Source organism: Theropithecus gelada, chromosome X, assembly GCF_003255815.1.
Source record: "Theropithecus gelada isolate Dixy chromosome X, Tgel_1.0, whole genome shotgun sequence".
Lineage (NCBI taxonomy): Eukaryota > Metazoa > Chordata > Mammalia > Primates > Cercopithecidae > Theropithecus > Theropithecus gelada.
In genome coordinates, this window is record NC_037689.1 from 9282017 (window position 1) to 9302344 (window position 20328).

Genomic DNA, 20328 nt, shown 5'->3' on the forward strand with positions numbered 1-20328 from the left:
AGACAAGGGAGTTTTTATTTTGTAACTAGAACTAGCAAGAGGCATCATGCTTGAGGACAAGGTGAGGGCAGATGGGGTACAAGTGACTTTGTTAGGCTGGGTGATCTCTGGGGCAAGGGTTTTCTGTCTTTGCAGGCTCAGATGTGACCAAATGGGAGTTGGAGCAGGGGGGAATAAAGTGAGTGTGTCCCTCTTGAAAACCATAAATGACAAGACTGGTTTGAGTGTAACTGACATGCCCTGATTTAGAGACATGTTCAGAGTCTCGGAGGGAAAAATAATCGGGAAACGTTTTGGTGGGAGAGAGATGCCCTCCAACACTCACACAGGGTTGTACTTCAGTGGTGATGATCAGGTCGTGACTTGTAATATAAGAATCAGAATCCCCTGTGGCTGGGTAAGTGTGGTGTGCCCAGAAGGTGGTATATGACCAGGTAAGAGACATATCTCCAGGCAGGAAACAGGAACTAAGCAGTCCTGTTTTGCACCGCCAGCCAGCGTTCAGCAAGCACTGTATTCTCTGAGGTCCTGCTCTGTGCTAGGCACTACACTTGATGCTTGGGATACAATAGTGAACAGGACAATGAGTTCTCTCAGGTGGTGGCAGGTGTTAAGATGGTGCCCATACACAGGAGGCTGATAAGACTTTAGGGTGAGATGAAGCCTGGAATGCTCTTCCAGGGTTTTCCAAATACTAGCTCAAGGTCTGAAGCCAAACTGTCCAGGAATCTCATTTTTAATACCCAGATGATTCTGATGCACAGCTAGGTTTGGGAGCCACCAATATGGGTGAGCTGGGCTGATTTCACGGCACATCACGATGGCTCTGTCTCATTTTCCCCAGACTTTTAGATGAAAAGTTCTACTTTCAGTTCAGCTGGGCTCTGGAAGCACACTTGAGCCAGAATATTAAAAAGGGGATGATCTCCACCACACCCCTAGGCTAATGAGGTAACTAGGAAAACTGCCTCCAAGGCAAGGAGAATCTTGTGGAACACAAAGCCATACTGTGAGATGCAGAAGCCCCTTTTCAAGAGGAGACTGCTTATCCAAGGCCAAACGTAGAGATCCTGAGTTTTGTTTCATCAAGGAGGGTAGCTGGTCAGTGGTTCATGCCTGTAATCCCAGCACTTTGGGAGGCTAAGGAGGGAGGATCACTTGAGCCCAGGACTTTGTAGACCAACCTGGGCAACATAGTGAGACTCTGTCTCAGCCCACCAACATGGCACATGTATACATATGTAACAAACCTGCACGTTGTATACATGTACCCTAGAACTTTAATAAAAAAAAAAAAAAAAAAAAAGAAAGAAAGAAAGAAAGAAAAGTAGCCAATTCCTCAAGGTAGTAAACCTTGAGTCCAGGTCCTCTGGTATCAAATCCTATGCTTTTTCCATCTTCTCTACCTTCTCTTCTACCTGCAACCTCTGGGGTGAAGATGCTCAAATGGTCGATTTAGAGACACTAGCAGTGGGCAACATATAGGTATGGAAAATCCTCAACCTGGCAGCTTGAGGAGGCCCCAGTGAACCTCTTACCCTGAATGTTACTCTCTGCTCAGAGCTCTATTTTTGTTTTTGAGATATGAATTTTTTACTTGAGGTTATTTGAGCATTTCTCTTATCCCAGATCCCAGTAGCAGTTGAGAGTGCTTATTATGAGGGAGGAAAGAGAGTCCAGGGGAGGGGCCTTGGGAGCTCAAGGGGAGGGCAGAGTCTGAGATGCTAGGAAAGGAGCTTGGAAGGCCTGGAGTTAGAGTCCAAAGGACAGGAGCTGAAGATCCCTGAGGAACAGAACCACTGTACTTCTTGGTTGCCCTGGGAGAGTCCTAGTTTATGCCTGTTGTCCCTCCCACTATCAAAAGTGCCCTAGTCATAAAGCAAATTATATGGCCACCCCTACTGAGGGAGGAATTAGAGCCCTTCTTTCCTCATTGTTTTCACCTGGAACATTGCTTTGAAAAAGAAAATACAACTTTCAGATACCAGGACAGTAAGCTCCTCACAGGCAGGGACTGCCTTGTGATTGATTTCTTTAAAAACAATAAGAAAAGCATAAAGTGTATTATGTACATTAAGAGAACGTCCGATAAAGGAAGAAATACTCATGTGATTGAATTTTGCATTCCCAGCACCTAGCTACATGTATGAACTAACGCTTTCTGCCCTGCCTACCCCTCAGACACAGTTCCCCTCCGGCCGGACCTCAGCCACATCAGTATTTTAATGATTGCACTGACATCTGGTGGCTATTTCCAGCTTTTTCTCTGGGCTGCGCCTGTAAGAGATGACGGATAGGTCTGTACCTTACATTCCATCAAAGCAACTTTTATCTGAGCTCTATAGTGACTAGACATGACACTCTGATTCATAGCAAGTTGTTGATAGCTGGTAACAGATGTATTGCTATTTCTTAAAAGGTATAGAGATTAGAGGCAGGAATGACGGTAGTGTGGAAGGGGCACAGTAAAATGATAAATAACATCAATAACTGAAATTTCATGGGATTTTAGGCTTATGAGGGAGTCATTTTCACATAGAGGTGTCCTTCCTGAAATGATACCAACTAGGCCAAAGTCATTAAAGTTCTCAGTAGCAACAAGAAATCAAGTCAACACCAGTGCAAGTGTGATCAAATGTCAACTAGGGAAATTCTTAAAGTAAAACTTGGATACATGGTACACTGTCTTCCTAGTACTGTCTGGCTAACAAAGAGCAGGAGGGAGTGGGGGAGTCAGACACAGGAAAAATAGAGTGAGAAAGCAGGAAAGCTGTACTTCAAAGTGTAGCTTTCCGTGTTCCAGCAAGGCATGAAAATGTCTGCAGATACAACCACCTCCCCATAGCTCACCCCACTTTAATCTACAGGGTAACTTCAGAGGATTTCACACAGAAGACATTTTAATCCCAATACACCATAAAGAGGGTACTAAGAATCCTAGTACTCATGGGAGGACCGTTTTGGTCACCCATCCTCTGCCTTGTACAAAGAAGCTGTAGGCAAGAGGCCTGTCAAAGCCCGCGACCTTACATCATTAAGAGCTCAAAGAGAGAGAAAAATACAACTCCCAGTCAATTTTCACATCATCAGGAAAGTATCACCAATGTATGAGACAGGAACATTTAAGTAGCCATAATGAATGAGGTATCTGGGTATCTGGAACATCTCCAAAAACGCAAGCTGCCTCTCATTTGCCTCCTTACGGTAAAGAGTATTACTGAGTCTGTAAATGTGAAAATAAGTATTTAATAAATCTTTTTAAGCAGTGGGCCTGCCAGTAGGGGTTTGCAGTTGTGTTTTATGCTACCCTCCCCTGAGCCTTCCACTTTGCCCCTGTGGTTTTCTGATCAGAAATCAATAGCTACCAAGTTTAGGGTCTTTAAAAACACACCAGACACCAGGGTGGATAAGGCTGTGCTTTATTACATGCATAATTACAAATCTGTGCTAAGTGGAAATGTATAAAGCAATGGCGACCTGGGTTTAAGCCACACAGAGAAAGGGCTGGACAATCCATTAACCCTTCTGCCAATGTCCATTCCATTGCCTTTAACATGATTGTTTCCATTTCTTACAATTTGCATAGCACTTACTTGTCAACGTACTTTGAATTCATTGTCTCAGTTTATCCTCACAACAACCCTGTGAGGTAGGTAGGGCAATTAACACTATCCCCATTTTGCAGATGGGAACGCTGAGGCACAGAGCGGTTAAGATCTCGAGGCTAGTTAGTAGAAGCATAGGGAATAGAAATCAGGTCTCCTAACTCCCCAGTCCACATCTTCCGTTTTAGACTATGTTGTTCCACATGACTAGGGAGTAGACTAAAGCGAGCAGTGAGCCATAGCTCTGGTTCAGGCTATGCCTAAGAACAGGCGAGAACAAAGCCAAGAAAGCATGGCTAAGGGATAGCAACACTCAGATAAACAACTCCTCTAGGACAGCTCAGCACCAAACCTCCTGCAGACACTTGGGCTCTATTAGCTTTGGTTGAAGCTACTTTCTGGATGCCTAGTTACTGCTGATGTCTAGACATTAGCTTCAGCTGAACTTTCACCAACTCTCAGGCATTAAAATGTCGAGTCAGACAGGTTTTCTTTGGCTACTGCAGTTGGAGCCAGCCCTACAAAGCGCTTACTACAGAGAAATTCAAATAGTGGCCCATGGGCTGTAACCCAGCCCCTCTGATCTTCCTGGCCTCATTGGCTCACCCAACAGGTGGTAGTTTTCCCATAGCCAGAAATGAATGGGCAGAGGTAAGAGCAGGAGGCTGGCCTTGGTCAAATGAAGAAGAGTCACCCACATGACATCACTGTCCCCCTTAGCTGATGTGACCAAGGTACTGACAGGGCCACCTCCTTTCTGGCCTATACCTGGTTAGCAGCATAGCTTCAAAAGACAGTTTAAGAGAACAAAATATTAAACACATCATTTTAAAATCTTGAATGGAATAAATTCTTAATCATCATATAGTCCTAAAGGACCAAATACATAATAAAAAGTAAATACATACTTATATAAAAAGCTGAGTGCTAAAAAGGCAGGACAATGGGAGAGAAAGGAAGAAGAGGGGACAAAGTGAAATGGAGGGAGGAAAAGGAACAAGCTGGAAGGACCATGTATTTTGAGGTACCCTTAATGTGATACTGAGGCTGAACATTCCCCTCTCAGGCCACACCCTCTTCTCAATTTTGCCAGATGGCATTTCACTCACCAAATCTTAGACTGCCCCTGAATTCCAACAGATTTGAACTAGTAGGTAATACAATTTAGCAGTAAATACTTCATATGTCTGCCTTGAGATGCTAAAGCCCTCATCACCCCCGACAAGTATCAATGGCTTTGGCCCTCACAGAGGAGCAAAGCCCTGTTGGTCCCATCAACTCAGAAGTATCTTCCAGTTTCTGTTCTCAGAACAATCATCTCCCTCCCACAAAGTCCACATTCAAAACAACATGCCTGTAATAAAACAAAGAGAAATTTGAATTCAGGGCATGGTGTGGGGAGAGAAGGAGAACAAGACAAATGGCAAGGTGGATGAGGCAGAGAGAGGAGAGGCAGAGATCTTTTCTTTTTTAACTCTCATATTTTTATATTATTACATACTGTTTTTCTTCAAAAGGCCAAATTTTAGGCAAAGCATTCATTCAATGAGTGTGCACACAGAGGCTGAAGGCCCTTTGGCAGGAACTAAGAGGTAGGAATTTATGACTGCAAGACTGGGCTGGGTGATCTGATAGGTCCCATCCAAGAAATGCAAACTCCACACGTCATATACTTTCTTTCTTGGGTGATTTGGCAAAATTAGACTACACCATGGAAAAACCAATTTTGTTCCCTACATCTATTCAAACCTTTACCCAGATCCAGATGTTTAGAAATGAGAATATGGCCAGCAAATGTTTGGGGGGTAACTTAAAGTTGCTAACAGCCATTGTTCTCAGAACTCTCCTTGGAGCAAGCAACTGAAATATGAAACAGAGCAGAGTCAGCGATCACCTCAGGAGAACTACACCGATTGAACTTCAAATTGACACAGCTCCTGAGCTCTGATCTGAGGAACTCTCACTTTTTTTTTTCTATATATAATGAGGACATACGAGGAGGCAAAAATATATATTTCTTTAAAATTGCTATCAAAATTCAAGACAGTCTATCTAAACCTTATAGTTTAGGAAATGGCAACAGATACCACATTTCTTCATGAGCAGATGTCTTAGGTCGGCCCTATCCATAAAACTAGACTGCCCTTGAGCCAAACACTGCTTTGAACCACTCATTTTCGTAGAAAGCCTGGCCTTTGGAGGATTACTTGACTTTTTTTCCCCTTGGGGCACACGATCAAGCAGTTTATAAATGCCAGAACATGTTATAGGGGTGTGGGATGGCTTTCCTTCCACCATCTTACACCATTCAAACATTTTCTTACCAGGGCTTTCTCCATGGCCATAACTCTTAGTTTCTTCTCCAAAGGGAACCCAGGCAATCCCAGAGGTGGCTAAAAAAATCAAGGTTTGGCTGGGTGCAGCGGCTCACGCCTGTAATCTCAGCACTTTGAAAGGCCAAGATGGGTAGATCACGAGGTCCAGAGATCGAGACCATCCTGGCCAACATGGTGAAACCCCGTCTCTACTAAAAATACAAAAATTAGCCGGGCATGGTGGTATGCACCTGTAGTCCCACCTCCTTGGGAGGCTGAGGCAGGGGAATTGCTTGGACCCGGGAGGCAGAGATTGCAGAGAGCTGAGATTGCACCACTGCACTCCAGCCTGGCGACAGAGCAAGACTCCTTCTCAAAAAAAAAAAAAAAAAAATCAAAGTTTTAGGACACTTAAGTTCAGACCACATATTTAGACATCTAATTTTTTTTTTTTTTTTAAAAAGGACTCAATATTCTACCTCCCACTTACTTTCTAAATTCCTAATTTTTCTCAGGGTTTTTAAGAGCTCAACGTTCTATGAACCACCCAAAAGATGTTCTCCTGCTTCCTCTGAACTGATGGGTGGCTTGCATTTGGCTCTGATCCAGTGTAGGGGACCCAATTCCTCACAAAACAGTGTGGTCAGTCATCAGTAAGTACTTTGGCAATATAAAATATGCTAGCTGTTTCAAGTTCTCACCATTGTCTTCGCTATCATTATTAAAAACTCAACTTCAAAGATTGCACTGTTCATTATTTAAAAACAAAACAAAACAAAACAAGAGATAGTGTGGGATAACAAGTACATCTTCCTACTCATCACTTAGCAAAATAAACGAAAATCAAGACCGAACCGCAACAGGTGATTGAACTACTTAAAACATACAGCAGTGGTTAATTTCTATAATGGACTCTATTGCACACGAAGTTTTTGAAAACATATTTGCCCCCTCACACCTTAATGCATTCATAAGATCTTGGTTGTGAATTACTTCATGGCCTTAGATCTCACTAAGCCCTGGTTACTTCATCATGTTCAAACAGAATTGAAGATTTGCTAAGAAATGTATACTATGCTCTGCTCTTCCTGTAAAGGGTTTAGATTCAGCCTTTGGTGCCAAAACAATTCAACTGCTTTTCAGTTCAATCACAAATTAATCGTTTGCTTCACCAGCTGGCAAATTCAAAGTATCATCAATGTCAGCTTATCTACCAGAGGATATCTGTTCTGTGGATCTTACCACCTCTACTCCACAGCTGGGCTGAGCCAGGATGCTGTGGCCAGAGAAAGAGGAGAGCATTGGAATATGTTTCTAACCAAACATCCAAGTAGAAATGATCTTTAAAGTTGCCATTATTTTGTATTATCAGTCCCCTGTTTTTTCCCTTCAATATAACGAATCACGCATTAACTGTTTCAGGTTCTTTAAATTCTTTAAATTGAAGATTTGAAGATACAAAATATAGTAGTTTCACTTTTACAAATCTATAGACTCTCATTCATTTTATGGCTGGATGGCTACCAGCTACTCTTCCTTGGAAAATCCTAACTCCGTTGAAACACTAATTGGCATTCTTTTGTAAACCCTTCCCTTGTGTCAGGCAATTTTCTCATTTAATACCAAAATAGTCTCATCTCGACTCATTAATTTTTAAATCACAAACCATCTAGTCTTCTGCCATTGAGGTATGTGGCCATTTGATGCTACTGACAGTCCTCTCCGTACTGGCTGTATTTGTTGCTTAAGCATGTCCAACTGTTAAAGTGGCAATGGCAGAAAGAACATTTTCCTTTTCCACAAGACAAGAAACAGAGTGTCAAGGTGCTGAGCTAGCAGTTGAGAGCTCTAGCCGCAATTACTCAAACTTTGAGCCAAACCATAGGATTGGATGTATAGTGGATACCATATACTATAGCTACTTCTAGCATATAAGCTACAAGGATTCCTGAGAAGCTGAAGTTAATGAATGAGATTGATCAGGAGTGAGGTATCAAAGGGATATTGTCATTCTCTGGAGGGCCAATCAGTGCTTAGCATCTACAAAGTATACCTTGGCACAGTGTTATCTGATTTCTCGAATGTATTTTCTGAAGTAGCACCTTAACACTGGCTCATCTGTCTAAAATCAAGAACAAAGCCCAGAAGAAACACAAAGGCAAACTTAAGACACCCTCCTTATCGCTACTGCACTATGAAATATGACCAAACCTTTCGTTGTCATTAAATACCAGAAATAGTAACATTTTCTGTTTTGCAAACTTTAGTGGGGAAGGACAACTAATAAGACAGGTATTGGACCAGAAAGGTACAGATAAGGACTTTGATTTCTACACAATATACAGGGTAGTCAGTCAAATAGTCTCATATGAAGGAATCAGTGGCATGGAAAGGACAAAATACATAGTTACTGAGCCATGACTATGATATAACATATCCCAGAGAGATTTTTTCTTTTTCATTAAAGTGCTAGAGTGATCTATTCACAAGGAGAAACTCTAGCGACCGCCTTGATTATTTTAAAGATAAAAATAAAATAACCCTTGGCTATCCAGTTCTGAGCCAAAAAAGGAATTTCAGATTTTGGGAAGATAAGAACTAGGGGTAAAAATGTCCTAGAATCAGGGATCAGTAACTCTTAAAATGAGGTACACTGAAGTGTTTGGGGGTAGAGGGTTGGTGGGAATATGCAGAATGACCACCGATTCTGGGCTGGAAGGATGGTGGGAAGTGCTCGGAACAGAGCTATAAAATGATCCAGGCTGAACTCTTACCCCGGCAGTGAAATCTCACTGCTGTAGGCATCCAGTGTGGAAATGGAGGCATGGCAGCAGCAACAGGGCCACATGGCAAAGAAAATGGCTGTGTGTCACCTCTGGTCCACGTGTTGGGAGACTGCTGAGCCTTGGTTTACAATTTAACTAGGCCTGGGAGTTATTTTTTTGTAGTAGGAATGATTAACCAGGAGCAGTGCTCAGCCCCAAACAGAGGATTTGGTACTAGGATAAGAAGTGGAACAGAATGGAGGGGGAGTAATTGCACATAGGTAAAATTACAGAAAATGAAATAGTGGTTAGAATGATGATGGTGGCTCTGTAATTCCACCAAGTGTCCCCAGAGTGTGATTTTTTTTTAACTGCAATAAAGGTGGTATGAAATTGAGACAGGCACCTTTTCAATTGGATACAAGCACCTTTGGTGTCACCAGGCCTTGTCCATACTCCTGGGTCTTAGGATGGCTCTGCATTTTATTTAGAATTCTAAGGACTCTTGAAGGAGTCACAGCTGCCTATCCTGTTCCAACACCTTGAATATATTTGGAAGTATCCCAAGCCTAATTCATGCTCATGGGGACAATACACTGGCCTGCTACACGTACTTATCGCTGGGAGGTGCAATGAGGTGTCCAGTTATTTTAGTACTGGTGGTCTTTACAAAGGAATGCATGAGGATGCAGATGCAGTTCTGAATCTTCCCTGGTTTACCAGTATGCAGTCTAGACTTGGTTCCCTTTGCTGTTCTTACATATTCCAGAAGCCTAAAGCACCATCATTCATGGAGGTGGCATCTGGGTAAGAGAATTAGTTAGGACCTCACAAAAATGTGAAACTCCTACTCATTGACTTTGCTTAGAAGTTTACTAATTATTCATTTCAAGGAAGCTGGAAGAAATCATTCCTTGCTACTAACAAATTCATGGCAAAGTCCTTGTGTACCAGCTAACAAATGCCACCTGGAAAATTACCCTTTTTGCAGACAAGGAGAAAGCTCTATAACTTATCTTTGTGCACTTCAAAAGAGTACCAGGAACAAGCAAGCTATAAAAGTCAATCTCTCTAAATTCATTTAGAAGAGATTAACCAAAGCAGCATTGTCTTATAATCAAAATTAAAATTAACATAAACATACATACATAACAAACTAATAATGCTAAATATTGTAACAGGAACAAGGATAACATTTGAACTGAATCTTCACAGTCTAGAAAATACCATTACTCTTTTCCTTCTGGCTTTCCTTTCTCTGGTTTGAAAAAGCAAAGCCCCTTAGTTTACACTTTGTCTTCCAGTAACAACAGTTAGATCCCAAAAGAGTGACTTTTTTATCGGTTTCCTACAGGTTATAGGTCAGGACGGCTGGAATTTTTCTTGCATAGTTTTCAGTGATTGCATATTGGCTAACTACTTTTTAAGTTAAAAAATTCTTTAAAAAAAACAAATATAATTAAACCACAGCAATCTTATTTATTCTTTCATGAGATCTTCCTAATGTAACATCATGGAAGCCTAACTGTAATTTCTCCTAAAGAGAAAATTAATTTCCAGAGATTATGTAGTGCAACTGGTTAACTTGTAGGAAAGAGACAAGACACTAATGTGACTTCACCATCCAAATATGGAAAATACGTTTTGGGTACCCAGTTAATAAAACATATCCATGGTCTGTAATGTCCTTCCTGCTTTATATCCAGAACTCTATGATTCTAGTTGAAGAGAATGGAATCAGGATCTTGGTTCGCCATCTGTGCTATATGCTTTAACACATCCTTTTTGGTAATGATTCCAAGCAATCGCCTAAAAGACAAACACAACACAACAAAACAAAAATAAATCTGTACTTAAAATAGCATTCCCAAAGGTGATACTTGTCCTCCTTTTCAACTTTGTCTTTGATCACTAGCTGCCCTTCCAGTATGGGATCACAGGAGTAGGACATGTGCTCCAGGCAAATAGGATGATGTGTGGGTTCCTCAACGTATGCAAGTGTTTCTACCTCTAGGTCTCAGACCCTGCGATTTCCTCTGGTTTAAATACTCTTCACTACATATCTGAATCTTATCTACTGCAGCCCAATTCAAACGCCCCTATTCCAGAGCACCTTCCCTGATTCTGTGAGCCAGCAGGAACTCTGCCCTCCTCACAGCAACAGCATACACATTCTTTGCAGGCCTCCTCAGTGGCACTTGTCTTCTTTGCTATTGTACTATAACCACTGCTAGGTTCTTGCCTTCCCTAAAACACTGCATGCTCCTTGAGGGCACAGAAGAGTCTTATTCATTTTTGTGTCTCCCTGGAATCTAGTGGAATACCTTCTTACATGGAGCAGGGATTCAGTAGATGTTAAATGAACCAGTTAGGGAAGTCCCCTTATTGATTTAAATCCTGCAAGGCATCTGTCACTTCATTTAGAAATTTCAGAGGTGAAATTCTTATATAATTGCTGGATTAACATAACATGTTTGAGGAAAAAATCCACCCCTCTCCTCAACCTCCCTTCTTTTCCAATAAAAATAGAAGGGTTCCCTTTACTGGATAAGAACTATCCCAGGAAGGAAAGAGCCTTGGGTTTGGCAGTCAGAGACTTGTGTTTAAAGCCTTTTTCTACTATTTGTTAGCTAGGGAACCTTGTATAAATCTCACCTCACTGAAACTTGGTTTTCTCATCCTCACGTAATAATAACAAGGAGATTGCAGGGAACAAATACCCAGCAAATATACTACTACCTGATGCTATTGTAATTTTAGTGCTGCCTATGCACAAAACACAGCTGTTTCCTTTGTCAGGGAGGAACTGAGTTATTTATAAGATGCAACCAGCAGTTCATATCTCTCAAACACATGTTCTTTCCCAAACTCCTTTTACACTAATTATGATTTTGAAAACCTATCCACTTTCATCTCAGAGCTTCAAAAAGTCCTAAAAGTGCTACTAATGTTCATTTAAACTGGATTCTACTTCTTTCTCTCTCTGCATTCTCTTTTCTCCCACAATCCAATTTGCCTTCACTCAAGACTTCTTACCCGTTGTGTGTAACCAGGCACTGCCGCAGTCCCAGCTTTCGGAAAATATCCACTACGATCTCCATGGGTGTAAGGTCAGTCACAGTGAAGGGGCTGAGATCCAGGATGTTCCGAAGCTTTAGAGTGGGTGGAGTGTATGGTGGCAATGGAGGAGAATGCTCCGTAAAATAAATGATGGAAGTGCTAACAACCCCATCCTGTTTCTTTCGAGCATTTTCTATTCAAACAGAAAGAAAAAGTAAATTGAAGATGGACGTGCTAGTTCTATCCTTCTGGCTCCTAACCAGTCCCCTCTTCCCTGTCTTCCCCCATTTCATGCATACTTATTGAGTTCCACAGTGGATTCCACTATCCCCTTTCTGAAATCCTTACCAATTGAAATAATGAGATCTCTTCGGAGGACAAAGCCCACAAGTCTTTGGGACTCCCGGGATACCACCACTGGGAAGCCACTGTAAGTGGTTTCACTGATTATGGTCTCTACATCCTCCACAGTCATACTGTCCTGAGTAAGGACAGTCAACAAAGGATCATTTCTCCGGGGTTTCATCACATCCATTGCCAGGGTCTTATGAGCAAACTCTTCTTTGGCTTCAAGAAAGGGGTATCCATTGAGACGGATGTGGGCATCATAGATGCCCTCCCGCCCAAGAGCATCTGCCACCCACTTGCTTGTCATGGCTGCAGCCATCAGAGGCACGATGTATTCTAAGCCACCGGTCAGTTCAAACATTATGACAACAAGAGACACAGTCATTCGAGTCACCCCACCTGCAAAGAAATAGACACAGTCTACTCAGGCAGGCAAAATACAGGATTCTTACAATTATGGGCCTTTCCAGGAAAAGCTGACCTACCAGAAACAATGAGGTCTCACCTACACCTGTGCAGACTCCAGAGATCGCAAGAAAGCAAGGTTACAATGGACACGATTCAGAGTTCTCAAAATAACATCTACAAGAAGCCTTCTGTTTTTCCTTTTTCTTTTTTCCTCTTTTTTTTTTTTTCGAGACAGGTTTTGTGCTCTGTCACCCAGGCTAGAGTGCACCGGTGTTATCACTATTAATTGCAACCTCCATCTCCCAGGCTTAAGTGATCCTCCCACCTCAACCTCCTGAGTAGCTGAGACTACAGGCACATGCCACCACACCTAATTAACTTTTTATTTTTTGTAGAGTTGGGGTTTCACTATGTTGCCCAGGCTGGTCTCAATCTCCTAACCTCAAGCGATCCTCCCACCTCTGCTTCCTAAGTAGCTAGGATTACATGTGTGAGCTACTATGTCCAGTCCAAGATGCCTTCTTGTTTCTTTGTTCTTTCACTTTTCTGTTGCTTCTTTTCCCTAATTAGAAAATACATGCCCACTGTGGAAAATCCAGAAAATATAAAAGAAAGTCACTATCTTATTAGCTCACTGCTGATAAATAAGCAGAGTAAAAACTTTGAATGACTTTTTCACGTTTTTTTCTATGCAAAAACATACGTTTTTAAATAAGTGAGCTCACATTATATGTTTAATTTTCTGCCATGTTTCCCCCTCTACTTTATGTTGGGAACATTTTGCATACTATTACAAATTTATATATCATCATATTTTAAGATGTTAAACATATTTACATTATATTTTAAGATGTTAAACATATTAACATCATATTTAAAGGCTGCATTGTATAACATCATATGGATGTACCATAATTCATTTAACCAGTCCTTCATGTGCAAATTTAGGTTGATTGTAATTTTTTGCTCTTATACTATGATACATATTCTTGTGCAGATATCTTTGTCCAAATTTCTGATTATTTCCCCAGTATGAGAGAGTAGAATTCCCTTTTTTTATTATGATTATGATTTTTATTTTTTATTTTTTTTAGTTTCCTCATCTGTATATCAGACGCTTTCTTAATGTGCTTGGAAAATGGCAAACTTAACTGGAAAGTGATGGGCATTTAAATTTTCCTACAGTCAATTATGTTTAATAAACTCTTCTGTTGTATGTCACCTGGGTAGCAACTTCTTTGAAATTAATGCAAACACTACTCACCTAAGCAGGCTGCAGCCCCAACCATTGCATAAAGGCCGGGGGTGATGCAATCAGCTCCCTGACTACACCAGCTATTGAAGATGGTCCATTCCTGGTGGTAATAGGCCAGTTGTTCCATTCCTACTCCTAGAAGTCGACCTGCTATAGCACCAACAGCCATGCTAGGGATAAAGAGGCCAGAAGGGATCTGCGAAGAGAAAGCAATAGATGGTTAGTGAGAAATGATGATTGCTTGGCACATGGCAAGGGCTGGAGGACTGACCCTCTGCAAAGCAAACAGGCCATTGACAATTTAACTATGCACTATGCTAGCAAGTGGCTGTAAAGATTTGTGTAACACTACAGGGACTAGAGGTTCTCTGGGACGTGCAGGCAAGGACGACTGCAAAGAAGCTTACCCTGATTCGGGGTCCATCAGGCAAGAGCCTGAAGTCTCCAGACCAACACAGAACTGGAGGCAGAAATTAGGCCTTTCCCAAAGAAAAAGGAAAATAGATGGAGTTTCTCATATATGCAGACATTTCCACCAATTTTGAATTCTTATCAACAATGACTACCGTTTATTGAGTACCTACCATGTTCTATGCTGGATGCTCTACATGCAAGATTCATGGGTTCTTTATAACCCCAGGAGGCAGGTATTATTATTCCCAAATGCCAAAGAATCTAAGGTTCAGAGAGGTTAAGTAGCCCACCCAAGGTCAAGATTTAGTGAAGACTGGTGCTGGGATTTAAATAGAATGCTCATAACCATGCTCATATATTGAATCTTAGCCCATTGCTCACACAAAAAGGATATAGCACATGAAGTTTCAGTCTATTTTGTAACAATATCAAGAAAGATTAAACAATCAAAAAGTTTTAATGAGATCATGACTATGGCTACAAGATTAACCAAAAAAGGAAAGCTCATCTATCTCCCTACTGTTTTTCTTGACTCCTAGGATACTATAGTAAATTCTTAATATTCTGTACTGAGAGAGGGAAATGATGATAAGGACAACCAAAACAGCAGATTCTTTTTAAACAGCCTGTGTTTGATTTTTGAATGCATTTGAATCTGGTGTTCTGATGGCTTACAAATTCCCTTTAAGTGAAAGAATGCAGGCATGAGGTGAAAATTAACTGAAGAAGCACTGCAAAACTTCCCAGGGTCTCCATCCCTTCCCCGTATTGAGGGGATGGATGGCGTCATCTTAGAGATTACAGTAATGCCTAAACTGAGTTGCTATCTCTTCTGGCTTGAATCTCCATTTCTCTAGAGAATAGAGGAAAGTAACTTGGTAGTTAGGGTGCTAAAGAAAAGAAACAAACAAAAACCTAGAAAGGAGGAGGAAAATACTTCAACAAATTTTCTTTTCTGGCTTCTTCTGAAACATGGAAATAGTAACAGGTACTGAAAGTAAAACATGCCAGCCTGATGTCCACTTTTGATAGCTTAAATATTAACTAAGGATAACTTGTGAAGTGGATCCCACTTCTTGACAATTGAACATTGATACCAACTGTAAAAACTATATTTAGCTATATATTGGGTTGAACCACAGGAAATTGCCATTTTAGCAGTCAAAATGGTCGAATCCCAGCAACTTCTCTGGTTCAAGCCACCCTATAAGGAGTAACACTGTGCTGGCCAGATATCATTTTAATATAAAACGTACTGGAATAAATACCTCACCATCGTTTTTGAGTGGCAAAATATGTTTTCCACAGAAAAGGAGAAAACATTCTTCCTAAAATTTCATCACTGAGGCTGGCATTTGGATAGCTTAAGGCTTAGACAATTTGAGATAGAGGTACAACTGTATAGCAAATTATGAGAACATGTGGGGTAAAAGAGGCTTTAGGGGTGGGGGAATAATGTGAGGGGGATTTGAAAGCACCATATGAGCTATCAGGATTGTATGATACCTGAGCTCTGCCCTCCAAAACCCACAGCCACGCATGCAGCCACTGAGTCCCAAAAGAATTCCTCACCTTCATGCCAAAGGTGAATATAGTAATGACAATTTTCAGTATGAGTGTTAAAGCCAGCTGCCACATTGCACTGTAGACTCCCACGCCAGCCGGTCTGTCAGGCAGTTCACCCCCCTTGCTTGTGTTGAAACGGTTCTCATAATCACAGAGCTTGGAGGAGTCCAGAAGGCCACAGTCATTAAACAGCTCAGAAATGAGCTCACTTGTGCTCATCCGAGTGTATTCATTGGGGAAAGCCAGGATGGCAGTGATGGCTGTCACGACGAGTACTTCTATGACAGGATACTTGCCCAACTGGGTGGTCTTTCGTTTCCGACACCAGGCAATGTTTGTGCGGATAAACAGCGCTCCCCACAGACCACCAAATATGCCCAGCAGAATGAATGGTACGAGCTCAAAGAGATGCCATGGGGTGTGAAACTCCACATAAAATAGTACCAGGCGGCTATTCCCAAATGGATTGATGGAGCGTAGAGTGAATGCTGCCACCAAGGCAGCAAAGAATGAACGCCACAATGTTTTGAGGGGAAAATAGTAGCTGACCTAGAAGAAAGAAGGTGAGAAAGCAAACTCAAGTCAATACGTAGAAACTGTTTCAGGTGAAAAGCTGTGCTGCAGACATTAGAGTCAACTCATGGATGAAAACTGCCCATTGGATTTCTAGTCACATGGTAAAGCACCAAGCTGGGGAGAGTACTCAGGGACTGGGATATACACAGATATTGTACATTATGTACAAAATTATTGCGCTGCAGTGTACAAAGTTCCTGACACAAAAACATGCACATGCCGTACAATGAAAAGTTGTTACCTCTTCAAGGCTGAATAATACTCCACCTATAGGTGCTCCAAAGGCTACAGATACACCAGCTGCTGCTGCAGCCGACAAGACCTACAATCCAAAACTCAAAATTAGTGATAGAATAATGCTGCTTTCCTCCACTCAATCACATTTTTAGAAGAAATGTTAGTAGTTACTGAACTTTTAAAATACCTTCATATGCTCCATATCATCAAAAACAAAATTCAAACACTGTATGCTGAATTTTGAATACACATGCATAGTTCACATGCTTGACCAGGTAAGAGGACCTTTCCTTTGTAATTCATTTAGCCATGTGCTTTATGCTAAACTATGCCCCCCATCTCCCATACTCCCAATTCAGTAACTGCATTTGAGTTTCTAGACCTATTTGTTCACCATCTAAATGATGTACTTACAGTGATGTATTTATATAGCACTTTGTAAAGGAATGCTTTTTAAATGAGATGTTCAAGAAGGCGCTAATGACATAAAACTGAAGTCACAATTGGTTCACAGTTATTCAGCAGCTGCAAGAATTCATGCAATAGGTATTTAGAGTCTCCCATACCCTGTGTCCTACTCCATGCCTAATAACCTGTGGACACAGAAATAGGGAGGTGACTAGGTTTTTAAGAGAAGACTTAAGATATGGCAAGGAAAGGGACTAGGAGAGGGTGGGAGAGGAATAAGGAGCCAAAGGGAAAAAGTGATAAAGAGAGAAAGAGAATAGTGATACTTAGAGACCTCCACCTCTGTGTAGGTGTGTGTGTACATGTAAAATGTACATGACAAACACTAGTAATGGCAAACAAACCAAAATTAACAGATGGACCAAGTCCTTTCATTGGATTCTGGCTGCTATGGAGAAAGATGATTTGAAGAAGAAATATTTTAAAGAAAGTTGAACAAAATTATGAGTTTTGAAGAATAAAAAGGTCCTTGGCAAAATAAGCATACTGGATTATCTGGGAGAGTAGGATGGCTCAGGAAAATGATGGGGAGGAAAGAGTGAAGTCTCTGGTGCTAGCTGTAAGGGCTTTGAAATTCCTAGCTACAATGGCTTTCATTTAAGATGAGGACAGCCAACATGCAACTCGAGAAGGGGGAGTTCAGTGACTACATTTAGGATGAATTAAGAGAAAGAAAAAATAGGGGTGGCTAGTTTGCTTTAATTTTATATTGCAGAGTAGAGTCTGTCTACACCCTTCTTTCTCAAGTCTGTTTTACTCTCAACCATCTGCCCACTTTGACAAGGCCATAAGACAAAAAAGGTTGCCACTGATGATGAAAGCAACAGGAAAAAATAACTGGAAAGTCTAAATAAGTACTAGAAAGTAAATTTAAGATTCAAATACTAGCCAGTTGTGGTGGCTCATGCCTGTAATCCCAGCACTTTAGGAGGCTGAGGCAGGAGGATCACTTGAGCCCAGGAATTCAACACTAGCCTGGGCAACGTGGCAAAACCCAGTCTCTACAAAAAAATTCTAAAACTTAGCTGGGTATAATGGTATGTGCCTGTAGTCTTAGCTACTCGAGAGGCTGAGATGGGAGAATTGCTCAAGCCCAGGTGATGGAGGTTGCAGTGAACTGAGATCACACTACTGCATTCCAGCCTGGCCAACAGACTGAGACCTTGTCTCAAAAAAAAAAAAAAAAAGATTCAAATACTGTCATGCACCACATAACAATGTTTCAGTCAATGATGGACCACATACAACACGGTGGCCCCATAAAATTATATTTTTACTGCACTTTTTCTATGTTTAGATGCACAAATATTTACCATTGTGTTACAATTGCTCACAGTATTCAGTACAGTCGCGTACCGTACATGTTTGTAGCCTAAGAGCCATAGGCTATAAAAGCCTAGGTGTGTAGTAGGCTAGACCATCTAAGTTTCTGTAAGTCCAATTTATAATGCTTGCATAGTGAGGAAATCTCCTAACAATGCATTTCTCATAACGTATCCCTGTCATTGAGACATGACTATATTCATATGAGCCTAGCTGGAGAAATATATGGCATCTGTATAGAGAAACAGCCAAATCAAATTCCCCTCTTATTTTATTAGAAACTATTTGAACAAAAATGTCAACTTTTAGAATGAAAGTCCCCAGCAATCTGTAGTTTCAAACTCACCTTCATCCATGCAAAACCAGCAACAATCACCACTTCACTGTTAACCATTATATTTTCTTTAAAAATTTCAAACACAGAAAAGGTGATAGAACAGCACAAAGAATTCCTACATATCTTCATGTAGATTCTGTAATTGCTACTATTACTGCATTTGTTTTATGATTCTCTATTTTTTTCTGAAGAATTGGAATTTCACTCAGAAAAGTCAGTTGCACATATAAGGCTCATGTACCTTGAAATGTTTCAGTGCATTTAGGATATAAATGCTTTTTTGTCCTAAAAGCAAAGACAGTCTCTTCCATAATCACAGTTCAATGATCAAAATAGGAAATTTACACTAATAACTGTTATATGATCTATAAATCTCATTCAAATTTCATAACTGTTCTAATAAAGCCTTTCTAAAAAAAAAATGTTTTTTCAACTCTTCCCTTCTGTTGAACATCATTCCCATTTAACAACCTCACCAATTTAACACTGCCTTTAAGTCCCTCTACTGCATGACAGTTAGTTAAACAATCTATTTATATTTCCCCATCTTCTCTTCTGCTAGCTTTCCTCGCTTTTCTAATTGTGCCAGGACCTTTCTCCCTTGAACTGAACCATCAAAATTTATTCTGTATTTGAAATTTCAGTATCTTTGAGTTTCCTTCTGGGTCTTGTGGTTAATTTTTTTTTTTTTTTTTGGTTTTCATAAGAAATCATTAGGTTCCTGTTTTGTGAAAAATCCTTTTAAATGAAATGACCTTGATCTTGACCCATTCCATATATGACTTCTTTGTAATTCAAAGAAAATAAAGCAAGAGCCATTATTTTCTTAGGCCCTTAATTATAGCAAGAAAAAAGTAAACCAATGACTTGGAACATTTTTTTAAAAAAAGTCCTTCCTCCTCAAAACAGCATACATTAACAACTGCATAAACATGACAACCACTACAGAGTTGCCGTGGTGGGACTAATTTAGCTGGGCTGAAACAAAAGGTAGAGAGAGGTCCAATACAGAGAGAAACTAATTCAAGTATAATGTTAGATAGAAATAGAAAGTGAAAAAACCGACATCTGAAACATACACTGCACTTATATGTACTATTCCATAGCAATAAACAACTTCTTTTAAAATCTATTCTTTCTGTTACTTATTTTGTAAGAGAAGCAATATATACTTGAATACAATTATATACAATAAAAAGTTAAAATTCTTACTTCTCCTTCACTACCCCTCACTCTCCCACTCACCATAGATAAACATTTTTAACAGTTTGGCATAGGCCAGGCATGGTGTCTCATGCCTGTAATCCCAGCACTTTGGGAGACTGAGGCAGGAGGATTGCTTGAGCGCAGGAGTTCGAGACCAGCCTGGGCAACACAGTGAAACCCCGTCTCTACAAAAAATACAAAAATTAGCTGGGTATGGTGGTGTGTGCCTGTAGTTTCAGCTACTTGGGAGGCTGAGGTGGGAGGATCATCTGAGCCCAGGGAGGTCGAGGCTACAGTGAGCCATGATCATGCCACTGCACTGCAGTCTGGGTGACAGAGTGAGACCCTGTCTCAAAAAAAAAAAAAAAAAAAAGTAAAACCAGTTTGGAGTAAAGCCACTTTCCAGACATTTTCTATCAATAAGTGCATGTACACTTTAAAAAAA

General features: G+C 40.7%; 1 protein-coding gene across 4 annotated transcripts in view; it reads right to left on the minus strand.

The window, feature by feature from the left end:
• Positions 1-3401: 3401 nt before the first annotated feature.
• The window catches only part of CLCN5 (chloride voltage-gated channel 5), a 162671-nt gene continuing 145744 nt past the window's right edge, over positions 3402-20328 (minus strand). For all 4 annotated transcript variants that reach the window (XM_025372928.1, XM_025372929.1, XM_025372931.1 and 1 more), the window contains 6 exons: positions 16554-16634; positions 15743-16285; positions 13766-13952; positions 12094-12492; positions 11722-11938; positions 3402-10494 (listed from right to left, as the gene is read on the minus strand). In XM_025372928.1, coding sequence (XP_025228713.1) covers positions 10404-10494; positions 11722-11938; positions 12094-12492; positions 13766-13952; positions 15743-16285; positions 16554-16634 — 1518 coding nt within the window. In that variant the 3' untranslated portion in view covers positions 3402-10403. The remainder of the gene's footprint in view (positions 10495-11721; positions 11939-12093; positions 12493-13765; positions 13953-15742; positions 16286-16553; positions 16635-20328) is intronic.